A 13,077-nucleotide genomic window follows, 5' to 3' on the forward strand; every position below is an offset into this window, starting at 1 on the left:
TGCCCAATTAAGTGCATGAATGGAAGTGAGACCACCCTTCACCCATGAGGCTGAAAATGAGAGTCCCCAGGAGTCTGGTGAAGGAGAGGGAGAACCCCTAGGGGTATATGTCGTCTGGAGCAAGGACAGGCAGTTGGAGGATGTGATGTAGAAAGGTCAGAGGGAGGCAGAGGAAGTACACTTAGTAAGTAGAAAGGGGCTCATCAGGCACAGGCTAAGATGAGGTAGATGATGAATGACAGCCGTTACTGGGCACAGGCTAGAGCTTCAAGCCCCAGAGGGCTGATATCATTTTCCTTGTAATCAGTGTCCATGATAGATGCTATCCTTTTTAACTCTTCCCATCCAGAAGTGTTTGGCTGGGATTCTGTATTTCTGTATTATATATTTATGTGAGGTCTATGGTAATGTGGTATTTCCCTCCTTTGTGTGATAAATGCTTAAAAGCTTCCTCAGTTGTGTACACCCATGACCTTCGTGATGGGTCTGCCCAAAAAGGAGCTTGGTAAGACCCCCAGGCTGGATCAGATTACTTGTAAGTAATCTATTATTGAATTTGATTAAGGGCATTATGAAATACCTTAAAATGGTTTTTAAACATTTTCAATTAAAATGCCCTGAATTTAATAATTCATTCAGTCAACAAGTATGTGTTGAGCTTCAGATGTGTGTTAGCTACTATGTTAGATCTAAGGAGATGGCCTGGTACAGCCCACAGTCTTAGTTAAAATTAAAGTAGGAAAAGTATATGTAAAAACGTTGCACTTTTCCCATTCCCTCTATACTTCTACAGCCACTGCCATGAAGAATATGGAAGAATGTGAACACAAGCAAAAGACAGAATATCCATTATTTTACATTTCGTCTGGATTCTGGCATCTATAAAACGGGTGATTTCTCCTCTGAGTTTCTGAAATAAGATAAGACTTGATGTGGGAGAATTTTATGAATATGGATTATTTTCTTCATTATGTAAAATTCATCCCAGAGTCCAGATAACAAACATTAATAATAGCATGGCCAGAAGCACAAAGCAAATACGTTACATGGACTCAGTTGCAGTGAACAGAATTCACATCGGCAATGCAGCTCAGCTGGTCTCAGAGCCCCGGAGGTCGGGAGAGGCTGCCCCTTCCTGCTCTGCTCCTTCTTCAAACTCATCCAGGAGAGAAGCCCTTCCTTCCCTGGGGAAGAGGAAGGAAGGGAGCAGAGACAGACAAGCATGTTATTCTACTAGAAATACCTCCACCTGGAACCTATAGGCATAGGTAATTAAGCACTTCCCACTAACCGGCTACATATTTTGAAATAGTTGATTTCGTTCCTTATGATTCTGACCTAGATTCTGTCTTTCAAAAACAAGTAAATCATAATGTGTATCCGACCTAATTGCTGAAATAAGGACTGCGTTCTCCTACAGTGATGTAGACCAGTAACCATTGCCTAGGATGGAAAAGATATTCTCTGACTAGTCAGAGCTCTGCAAAAGCACCACGTTTAAGAATTTTTCTTCCTTCATGTACCATCAATCCCAGGCCTGCGGCATCAGTATTGGGATTGATGGAAAGATGTCAGAGTGATCAACAATCATTCTAAAGCACATTATCACAAACTTCTCAACTGGCTTGACATGTAAACATGTGGATACCATATCCTGACACGCCAACTTACTTTTGGCATGTTTTTTCCAGCAAGCTAGCCTCATTCAACATGGCTTTAATAATGTATTTCAGTCTTACTAATCTTAGTGAAAATAACAGTTTTGAAAAAACAAATAGACCTCAATTTATAAGGCAACCCTTTCACTTCCTTCCTGTTTTGATTATCACTTGAAAGATTATCTTATTCTCCTTTTGTTTAAATTTGGATACTGGAATTTTAAAGAGCAGCTGATAAAGTACATATTCCAGACTTTAAAGTTTTAGCCTAATATTAACTCGTCAGAAAAAAAAAATCTAGCAGATTTTCATTTTTCATGAAAATACAGCAATAAAAAGGCATTTGCAGTTACAAAACAGGTCAAGGTCATTTGTGGCTCTCATTAATCCTGCCCCTCCTGTGAAAAAGGCTAAAAGCATTGCCTACATTTTGCAGATGGAAAAAAAGTAGCAGGTTCCATCTTGCTCTGGGTATAATAGCAAAGCCTGTGGTAGAGCCAGAAATAGAAGCTGGAGGGATTTGTGTTCCTTTTCTGATGTAGAACAGGACTCATCTGAAGCAGTCTCATTAAATTGTGCTACTGAAGAAGCAGGTCTAGCTCTTCACTCCATTTTCTTTAATAGAATTAAATAGTCCATTTTTTGCTGTACTTTCAATTGGATACCTTATGCTAATTAGTTTAACTGGCCAAATATAATTTATATACTACTTTCGTAGAGTACATTGGATGCTAAGCATAATGGATGTTGACTAAAAATATATATTCACAACCTAAAAGTTGAGAGTTATGTATTATTTGGTGGAAATTTTTAGGACTTCAAGCCCGGGAGGCAGCATCTCAAGTAACCCTGAGAGAACTGCTCCGAGGAGGCGAGGTAAGGGCCAGGACATATAGGAGTTTTGCAACAAAGGGCAGGTAGTCTGAATGTCAAAAGATTATTGTAAATTAAAGAAAACCAGATATCTCAAGTTAAGGAATTTAGCGCTTTTCTATGCATGGGAAGATGCAAGAATCTGGGCTCACTGAAATCATTCCTTTGATATGCACCTCAGCTCTCCAGGCCAGTATCCAGTGTTTTCACATCGGTGTTTCCTCAGGACTCAACATAGGGCGTGGCTGCAGTCTGATGGCTGCTAGATGGCAGGTATTCTTTTCCTTCCTGAGTTCCCTCGGGGCTCACCAAGTTACCTTCGGCTGAGGCTGCAATCGCTGATGACTGTGACATCCTTTGTTTACTGACATGGCAGACAATAGTCCATTTCTCATGGATAACATGTAATTATTTTAAAGAGTGCTTTTTTTTTTTTTTTAAGAAAAAGCAATATTTAAAATCCAATATAATCAAATACTATAGGACAGCAAGTGCCATTGTTCAGGTTCAGCTGGTCAACATGCAACTTCTAACATGGCTATCAACATAATTCTAGATTTTCTCAGAGTTCTAATTGAAATTCCACAATCACTTTTAGGGAAAAGCACCTTCAGAGTTACAGAAATTGAGAATTCCATGCTGCCATCCTGTGTCCACCATCTGGCCATTGCAGCTATGATTTCTGTTTCCTTCCCTAAGGTTATGTTTGTGTACACGTGTTGGGGAGGAACCTGACCCACTGCTTGGATGTGCTCACAATTCCTAATATGTTTACCAGCCACCTAAACTATTAGAGTGGCAGGAGAAGAGCTCTCACAAAATATTAGCAATATGTGGGTCCTCTGGTACAAAATGAGAAATTGTGTACCCAGTAGGTGGCTGAAAGGAGTAAATAAGCTAATCTGTGTAGAGCAGTTAAAGGAGTTCAGAGCATGTAGTAAGTGGGCAATAAAGGTTAGCTCTTATTGTCTTCAACCTGCTGGCCTGAACACATGCCAGCCTTGCAAACATCAACTTTTACTGACATGCATGTATACAACATATTATTAATGAGCATTATATATGGGCAATTTTATGGTCTACGAGTTCTGGCAGCCACCAGCATCTCCAGATAACCCTGCCCTCCACACTCCAGTCCCCTACCCCCAAGCCCAGTTTATATCATGCCTATCCTGCATCTCTCTCCATCCCCATCCCTTGGCTTTTTGTGCAGAACTCACAGCAGCCTTCCTACATTTCCACGAATGCACTGAGCTCCTTCCTGGAGCCCACACTCTGCACATGCTCTTCCCTCTACGTGGAACTAAACCCCAGGCTCCTCCGCTTTGCCTCATAAACTCATCTTCAATTTTCTGCTTAATCACCCCTTCCTCAACCTCACAGCTGAGTCTCTGACCTCCATCTTAGCTCTTAAGTGGTAATTTCACGTTTTAAAAATGTGATTCTTGTATTAATATGTTTTACCCACTAGACTAAAAGTTCCACATGGGCAAGGTCCATGATTTGTTCTGTTTTTTTTTCTTTTTCTTACTATCTATGTACCTCTAGGTCTACCACAGGGCTTGGCACATGGTAGTTCTCAATACATATGAGTTCTATAAATAAATAAACATCCCAACAGGAGGCAATTCCTTCCAAGGACTGAGCATTTCTCTCTTTCCACTTTATTTCACAATCACTGTTCCCCTCACCCCTGGCTTTACTCAACTATACTATGAAAACACACATGTTTTAGAAGGTAAAAATAGCTTGGAGAAAATAAAATGTAATTTAATTTAAAAGGGAGAGGGAGGAAAAGAGACATCAATGAAATAAACAGAGTTATAAATGGGGCAGTGAATCAGCATAAGCAAAGGGCAGTGTGAATAGTGGTTACACCCATTTCTTGAGCCAGACTGAAGAGCAAAAGAGAGAAATTTGAAGAGGCAGGAGATAAATAAATAGCCTGGGAGGGCTGAGGAAGCCAAGAGGACTGGAGCCCAGACCAGAGCCGTGGGATTGGTGCTGCTCTGGGGGAAGGGTTCCCCCCAGCTGCAGAACACTGGGAAGGATAAAGCAGGCTGCAGGCCTATTCAGGGCTGGGAGAGGAGACCTGGGAATCTGAAGGGTTTGAAGACCACTATCCCACCCCCATGACAGCTAGCCTCCTTCCCGAGCATCCTCTCACTAGTGACTGCCACCAGGACTGTGGACCATGAGTCCCGCAGCCCGGGGCCATTGTCCTTGTCCATCTTGGTCCCCTCTGCAATATGGATCCAAATAGGACCCTACGCGGGATCTCTGGTAAAGAGCCTTCCATCATATTTAGTCATTTCTACAGTGAAGTATATTTTCCAAAGCAGCACAGTAACACCAGTCCTGATAAGTTTTGCTTCTTTGTTTCTTAGTGTCATAAGGGGCATTTGTTCACAGCAAAGACGACTGTCTATCTTTAGTTTTCCAAGTTGTAATAAATACTTAGGTTTTTCTCCTTATCACTTATTACCCTACGACATTTTATTTTTACATCTTGATTTTGTTTTTGTTCTCCACTAGAAATGTCAAAGTCCTTTGTTTCGCCTTTTTAAAGATTAGAAGGGTGCATGGCACATAGTAGGCACTCAAAATAAATTAAACTGTGGCATAGGAACGAGCAGCTCATCATTCTAGGGGTTTGTGTGACCGGGAGCCCTGGACCAGGCGCTAACCTGAGGAGAGGATACAGGAGAAGGCCTCGCTAGGAGAGTTCTTGTGGAAGGAACGTTGGCCTGGGAGAACCAGATGCACGAGGGCTAAGGCCTGGGGAGGCGCCAGATAAATCCGGTTTCCGCGCGCGGACGCCCTGAGGCTCCAAAAAGCACGCTCCGCGCACAGTCAGCTAGTTCTCCCGCCACAGCCAAAGTCGAAATGCCGGGGACTCCCCCCCTCCCACCCATCTCCGCCCCGCTCCCTCTCCTCCCTTCTCGGCCCTGAACTTCCCTGGGATTGGTTGCCTACCCCACGGCCCTCCTCCCGTCCCGCCCCCTCCCCAACCGTCCCGGGGATTGGCTGCCCGCCCCAAAGCCCTCCTCCAGGTCCCGCCCCACCTGCTGTGTCTCCGCGGGTCGTGGGCCTTTTTGTCCCACGGAGTTGGGCGGTGAGTCTGTGGTCTCTTGGCCTCTTGCGGCGGGGAGGGTTCTCGGCCGGTCCGCCGGCCCGGGTGGGGCTGGGCTCGCCTCGCGTCCCCTCGAGCTTTGCTCGCCCGGAGCTCCGCTGCTCCCGGCGGCCAGAACGCAGTAGAGCAGCTCTCGGCGGCCCGGGGAGGGGTAGGAGGGAGGGGACGGCAGTGCCTGTCCCAGGGCCGCGCGAGGCACACACACTGCGCCCAGCCTCCCGGAGGCTTCCCGGCCTGCTGGCCCGCGCGTGGTAACAAGTTTGCGCTTTGCTTCCCCAGGGCGCAGCCGCGGCTACTTTGCAGCGGGTTCGGGCTAGGCCCAGCCTGCGGCGGCAACAGCGGGTCTCTGACCGACCGTGAGCCTGGGGACTTTGTCTCCAACGACTGCGGGTGCCGCGGCCTGAGTTCTAAGCACAGGTATGTTTCTGTCTTTGAGTGAAATGAAATGACCCGGACTCGAGCACGTGTCAGTGACGACCGGAGGGTTCCCAGGCACGTGTTTGGTGCAAAGGCCCGAATCCGGCTCTCCTTTAACAAAGGAAACGGACGTTCACAAGCAGAACAGCTGCTTCTAGTGGGTTTTCAGACTTGGTTAAAGAAACTGCTGAGGTCCACGGACACTGACGAGAGAGGAATGCAGGAAATTGTAGAGAACCCTGTGAAAAACCCAAATCGCCCTTTCCTGTGCCCTTTCAAGGTTGACGCAGTGCCTTAAGAGGCTAACACAGAAGGGTAAAGAAAGTCTCCATAAAACCCAGAGAAGAGATTGTAGAACTCCTCTTTGGATCCTGTCTGGAGTCACAGCTGAACCAGAAGAAAATTTCCTTTCATTGTGAGCACCTTTGTGATATTTTTACACAGCTCAGAGCAGAAGTGATGGATTCAAACTTAAACTTAGCATTGATAGTACAAGTGTTGGTATTTGTCATTGAAGGCAGGGACAACCCACTAGAATGATATAAAGACTATAAATTGAGAAGAACATCTAAATGCACCAGCTGACAAAGGGCATAAAACCTCCAGAGTCACACTTCACTGGGTCGAAACAATAGTTACCTCCTCCTGTCATGAAATATCTCAGGGTATGCAAAAACTCACCCCAAATGCTTTGACTCAATTTTGTCCATCCCTCTTCCAAAGATGAACAATTACGCAAATCTTTATGGGCAGCTGGCTCTTGCCACCAATGGATTACCAACTTTGCTGTCCCTGCCAAACCTTTGTATGCCTTCCTGCCAGATACGCCACAGAATCCTTTACTGAAGCATTGAAATTCACATTGTGCATCTCCTAGCCCTCATATTACTCAGTTTTGACAAACCTTTCCACCTATACTGCCATGAAAAGAGTGGGATAGATGCAGGTATTCCAGGACAACCTTTTCCCTTTCAGATACACCCCATAGAATATTTCTCATGTCAGTTGGACCCTATGGCATCAGACATGTCCTTGTGCCTAAGTACATTAACTTGGCTGCCACCCTGATTCACAAGCCAGTAGCCTTACACAAGCTTCCCCTTTTCACCTTTTTGTTCCCATGCTGTATCAGTTCTTACAAGTCCATAAAACACAACACCTCTCTACTCAATGAAAGACCACCTATGAACAGGCCTGTTAACTACCCCTCCATCATCTTGCACCTCTAATACTCTTAAACCCCTTATGATAAAGAACCATTCCACATGGTTACCTTACAACCATCGAGATGATTTATAAACCACAAGAAGACCTCTTGGACATGTCCTTTAGCAAGCCAGACATGCTCTTCTGTGTGATGGCTCTTGTAAACAGAATTTTCAGGGAGGCTGACTATCCCACAGCAGACACCTGCTGCATGCTGCCCACTAGAAAATCAGCCCAAGCTACAAAACTCATAGCTCTTCCTAGGGCTGATACATTGGCAAAAGGGAAAGCTACAAACATTTACACCGACTAGATAAGCCTTTAGAGTCTGTCAGGCTGTTAGCACACTTTGGCAGTTCCACAGATTCTTGACCTCTGCAGGTACTGGTACTTCCTACAAATTATTTCCCAGTGTATAAATCTTACCAAGTTTCTGGAGGTAACCAGTGTAGCTCAGGGAGTCCTCCAAGACCTACACTGTCCTTTATGGCACTCCAGGTGGACTTTATAGACTCACCTCCAGCCCTAGGCTCTTTTCACTGTTTAGTTATTGTCTGCATGTTTAGTGGATGGTCTGTGCTAGCCAGCTAGACAGACTGATGCCACAACAGTTGTAACAAACTAATAACTTAGATTATTCCTTGTTTTGGCATTTCTTTATGAACTGAATCTGACGAAGGAACTTTTTTTTTTTTTAATTTTTATATTTTTCATACAATTTTTAAAGGTTACACTCCATTTACAGTTGTTGCAAAATATTGGCTGTGTTCCCTGTGTTGTGCAGTACATCCTTGTAGCCTACAAACCCAATAGTTTGTACCCTCCAGTCCTCCACCCCTGTATTGCCTCCCCCCCACCTCCACTGGTAACCATTAGTTTGTCCAAGGAACTCACTTTACAGCAGAAACAAGTCACTTGCTCACAAAGACTCTGAGAGGATATTCGTTAACATTTCATACTCCCTACCATCCCTTATCCTCAGGGAAGGAAGACCTTAAAATGTAGACATAAAAAAGAATGCCAGGGGGGAAAAAAAAATCTATCTAGAAACTAGACTTATATGGCTAGAAGCATTATCCCTGGTTGTACAGATCCAGGATACCCCAAATGGACCCCTTTTGAAATAGTTTTTCGTCACCCCAGTGCCAGCTGGCATCTCTAAACCTTCCATTCCTGGGTTGGGGGAGCAACATGGGGACTTGAGTGAACAGTTCAGTTCTCTGACTAGTTATATACAAGAACTTCTACACTTGGTGCATCTCATCAACAGGTGAAAAAAAGCACGGTCCTCACTGACAGGCCTTGCCATCCCTTTCTTCTAGGAGATGAGTATACATCAACATTTTTAGAAGAAAACGTACGTTGTCACCTTGCTGGGAGAGGCCTTAGGAAGTACTGCTAACCATCTACCCTGTCATCAGAATAGAAGTCCTCCTGGATTCACGTGAGATACCAAGCTAGATCCATATCATCTCCCCCCCCCCCCCGCCCCAGGACAATTAGAAGGCCATCCCTATGCGTGAGCTCAAATTGAGGATTTCAAGAGCTTACTCAGGCTCCAGAAGCAGACAACACCACGAAGTAGACAGCTTTACCCAAGATCTCCGATCGAGAATTTTGTCTCCATTTATCTTCCCTTGCAACCTCTGCCTGACCTGCAAAATTCTCTGACCTAGAAGCTTAAACAAAACCCTTCCTCTTTCAGTTACAGAAGGACTGACTGGAGGTTGCTTGTCTAAACCTATCCTCCCTCTGTTCCCCCACTACGGGCTCCCTTTCAGACTGTGTCTTGCTTCAGCGAATTCTTACTGCTTTTTCAACAGTTTTAGCATGGCCACAACACCCACTCACACCAGTCTTTCAGACCTGGCCACCTTAACTAATCAGTCTAATTGCTGGTTATGTCAGCGTCTAAATAACGCACCAGAACCTGAACTAGGTTTTGTCCCTGCCAGTGCAAGCACCTGGTGGACCCATTCTGGACAGTGGATGTATGGAAGGCACTCTGCTTCCTCCTACGGCAGAGTGACTTGGCATTGGGGAACCCCCATGGGGGCTCGAGGTCTGTCCTTCACTCATGTGAGGGTATTGGAGGGAAAATTTTCTCTCTGCATTGAAAAGAAAAACGGCACTGGACCCTTCCTAGGTAACATACCAAAACAATACTGTAATCGAACACTGGTTTGATTCCACAGATGACACCTTCAGATCCTCCAAAGATGTTATAAATGAGTTCCAGACTGATTATTATAATGATACAAATGTTTGCCTCGTCACTGGACAGTATTCCTGGTCTGCAGGCCACACAAATAGGACCTGGAACCGCTCAGCTGTTCCCCTGGTTGGTCTGCCCGATACCCCAGGCCACAAATGGGTCGACCAGAATTCTGGAATGACCTGGTCAGGTAATGACACCTTTCTCGATAGCTGCCAAAACCAGACTGAAGGTCTCCTCTTAACCAGATATTTCGCAGCCTGTTTTGCTCTTACAGCCTGACAGAGGCACATGGGAAATGGAGATATACAGTTGCCGACATAACTAACGACAAAGACCACCATGGACACCGAACTCCAACCTGGTGGGTCACAGGTTCCACTCTGACCTTGTTTGTGAACACCTCTGGTCTGTTTATTTTATGTGGCAATAAGGTATATAAAGGGTTCCCACCTAAGTGGTCAGGGCGATGTGGACTTGGCCACCTGGCACCTTCCCTCACTAGTTATCCCCCTTCACATGCTAGCCGGATTACAGACCTGGGCTCCTTCAGGCATAAAGTAGCACCGCGTAGACGCATCCAGCCAGACAGTGTAGGCAAGCCACTCATGTATCGCAGTACTGATTCAGTAAGGACCCTTTTTCCAAGCTTGAAAACTTCTGATCTAGAAGAAGCAATTCTGAACATTTCCAAAGGCAAGGAACAAGGATTCACTGGCACCCCGCAGACCTTGAAAGCACGTCCGTCAGGGGTTAGCAGTTTCGCCTCTGTGCTCTGAAATCGCCGTCTCCTGGCTACACAGGCTGCCCAACAGGGAACACAGTGTGCCATCGTTGGCCGACGGTGCTGCTTGTGTGTAAATAAATGAAGTACAGGATAGTTTGAACCGTATAAAAGAACGGGTCGACATCCTACGTAAAATGAGTGAAGCACCGTTGATTAATTGGACTGACCTCGAGAATAAGAGACTGGTTCAGTGAAAGATGGGGCTATGTGTTGGGATTTGCTCTTTTATGCGTATTCATCCTCGTTATCTGTTTTTGTTCGCAGATCTCTTACCTCCCAACTTCTAATCCACGTCTCCCCACAGCAATCTCCCCAGCTCCTTACCTATGAAACTTCATGACAGGTTATAACAGGGAAATGAAGGGACTAACCTCACCAAAATGGCATAATGACTATTGAAACTGAGACCATCTGAACAAACAGCAGCTGCTGGAAAAAAAAAAAGAAAAACACCAAAAAAACAACAAATTTTCTCTGAACTTCCCTTTGATAAGTAAAGCAGGTCTTTCTAAGTATTCAGCTGCCATAAGCCCTCTCTGGCATCAGGACCTGCCAAGGAACTGTGTAAATACATCCTGTGAGAACCTTCCATACTTTCCCACTGAGGCCTTAATACCTTTCCCCACCCCCATCCTATTAAGCTGGTATATAAATCCTTACTCCTTACAGCATGCTCTTGCCTACATGTATAATAATCTTTGCTCCTATTAATCTGTCTGTTAATTCACAGGCCCCCAAGTACTTCAACCTAAGTTGGTAAAGAAAAAGTTTTCGTCCCAGTAACACTTTTTAGACTTTTCTGGATACACCAGAGAATGTGTTCAAATACAAAAGGGAATTTGGAAACCTTGATTTTGTTGGAAGGTGAAAGAATCCAGTGTACATGTACATGGGCTCTGTGGAAATCCTTTTAAATTTGTCTCAAACAGTGTGTTTAATAACTGACTGAAAACTTTCTCTTTATTTCCCTTAGGGAGAAAGCTGTTGACCACTTAATCTGGGATGATCTGCTGTACTCTCCTGATTTCCCGTGAGCATTTAATCTATGGTCTAAAGGGTCGTTTGTCTGGTATGAGTTGTAGCTGTCTTATGATTATGGGCAGCAGCAGCGAGGGGGGCTGTAGGGACCAAGTGGAGGTAGCATTTATCATATTGCACGTGTCACTCCATTGCTCCTGTCCTTACATTATTCCGTTTAATTCTCACACAGTGTTCTTCCCGTTTTACAGATGAATAAATTGGAAGGGTAGATAACTTGCTAAAGATTATACCATTACTGGGACTTCCTGGTGGTCCAGTGGTTAAGACTCTGCACTCCCAATGCAGGGGGCATGGGTTCAATCCCTGGTTAGGGAACTAAGATCCCATGTGCCGTGCAGCGCAGCCAAAAAAAAAAAAAAAAAGACTATACCATTACTGAAAATAAGAGCAAGATGCAGAACTGGTAGCTAGTGTGCAACCTTTCATAGAGCAGAGGAAAGAGGAAAAAATACACAGCCATTCCTCGGAGATATTGTGGGTTTGGTTCCAGACCACTGCAATAAAGGGAGTCGCACAAATTTTTTGGTTTCTCTGTGCAAATAAAAGTTATGTTTACACTATACTGTAGTTTATTAAGTATGCAGTAGCAACATGTCTAAAAAACAATGCACATCCCTTTATTAAAAATAGTTTCTTGCTAGAAAATGCTAACCATCACCTGAGCCTTCATCAAGTCAATCTTTTTTGCAATAGTGACTTCACAGATCACCATAAGAAATATAATAATAATAATGAAAAAGTTTGAAATATTGCGAGAGTTGCCAAAATGTGACACAGATGCAAAGTGAGCAAATGCTGTTGGAAAAATGGAACCAACAGACTTGCTCCACACAGGGTTGCCACAAACTGTCAATTTGTAAAATATGCAGTATCTGCAAAGTGCAATAAAGTGAAGCAATAAAACGAGGTATGCCTGTATGTATACATACATATAGTTACTCAGCTTTGCAAAAAGACAACTGAAAGTTGAATATAAACGAACTAATGAACATTATAGCAAATTGACAACTTCACATAGAGAAAATTATTTCAAAAGTTATTTCAAGCTATGCCAAAAAATGAACAGTATTCTGGGTACATCCTTAGAGGTGGGTTTATTGTTCATAGTGATATTGGTATCAAAAGAAGATAAAATATGAAAACTGTTCCAGTGGTACAGGGCATAGTAAGAGGGGGACTCATGAGCAGAAGTCCTCTATCTGTTCCTTTCCTGTGTGTGTTAAGCAAACAGTAGTTAAACTCTTGCACTGAAACTAGAGAAACCATTAAAAGATGAGCATTCAGCTTTCAGTATTGGGTATTTTGTGGTACCTGGATAGATGAGGGTCATGGGATGCTGAAATAGAGTGGCAGGAGTGTTCTAAGCAATTGGGGGAAGTGATAGGAAAAGAAATCTAGATTCTTGACACAATCTCAATTTTCTTCTGTAAAATGGAGAAAAACAGTAAAGGGTAGGTAGGCCACCACTGCTTTCTCGGTGGCCTTTTTGACAAAAACAATGATATAAAGTTTATTGTTAACGAATTTTCTTTCAGGAGACGTTTGATAGCTACTGACCCTTGGAATTCAGTGCTCAAGGGTCACTTTTAAAGAGGTTTGAGACAGACTAGATTATAAACTTATTTGTATACCTATTGTCTGTTCCCTGGTAGAATGTAAGCTTCACAAGGACAGGCATATTTGTTGAATCACAATGAAGAGGGTTGTGGTGAGGATTGAGTAATGCATGTAAAGCTGACCTTGGGCA

General features: G+C 44.1%; 1 protein-coding gene across 20 annotated transcripts in view; it reads left to right on the plus strand.

Annotated features, from left to right (window-relative positions):
* The window catches only part of ERVMER34-1 (endogenous retrovirus group MER34 member 1, envelope), a gene marked incomplete at its 3' end in the record, with an annotated part of 50,924 nt that overhangs the window by 13,296 nt on the left and 24,551 nt on the right, over window positions 1–13,077 (plus strand). For 2 of the 20 annotated variants that reach the window (XM_082390794.1, XM_082390793.1), the window contains exons 2-5: window positions 5,944–6,081; window positions 8,610–9,366; window positions 9,751–9,866; window positions 11,263–11,319. In XM_082390794.1, the coding sequence (XP_082246920.1) occupies window positions 9,118–9,366; window positions 9,751–9,866; window positions 11,263–11,319 (422 nt within the window). In that variant the 5' untranslated portion in view covers window positions 5,944–6,081; window positions 8,610–9,117. Of the gene's footprint in view, window positions 1–5,943; window positions 6,082–8,609; window positions 9,367–9,482; window positions 9,693–9,750; window positions 9,867–10,553; window positions 12,237–13,077 lie in introns of those variants that run through there. The other 18 variants (XR_014244127.1, XR_014244128.1, XR_014244131.1 and 15 more) reach the window with 18 other exon arrangements.

Source organism: Balaenoptera borealis (assembly GCF_965194805.1).
Source record: "Balaenoptera borealis genome assembly, chromosome: 4".
NCBI lineage: Eukaryota > Metazoa > Chordata > Mammalia > Artiodactyla > Balaenopteridae > Balaenoptera > Balaenoptera borealis.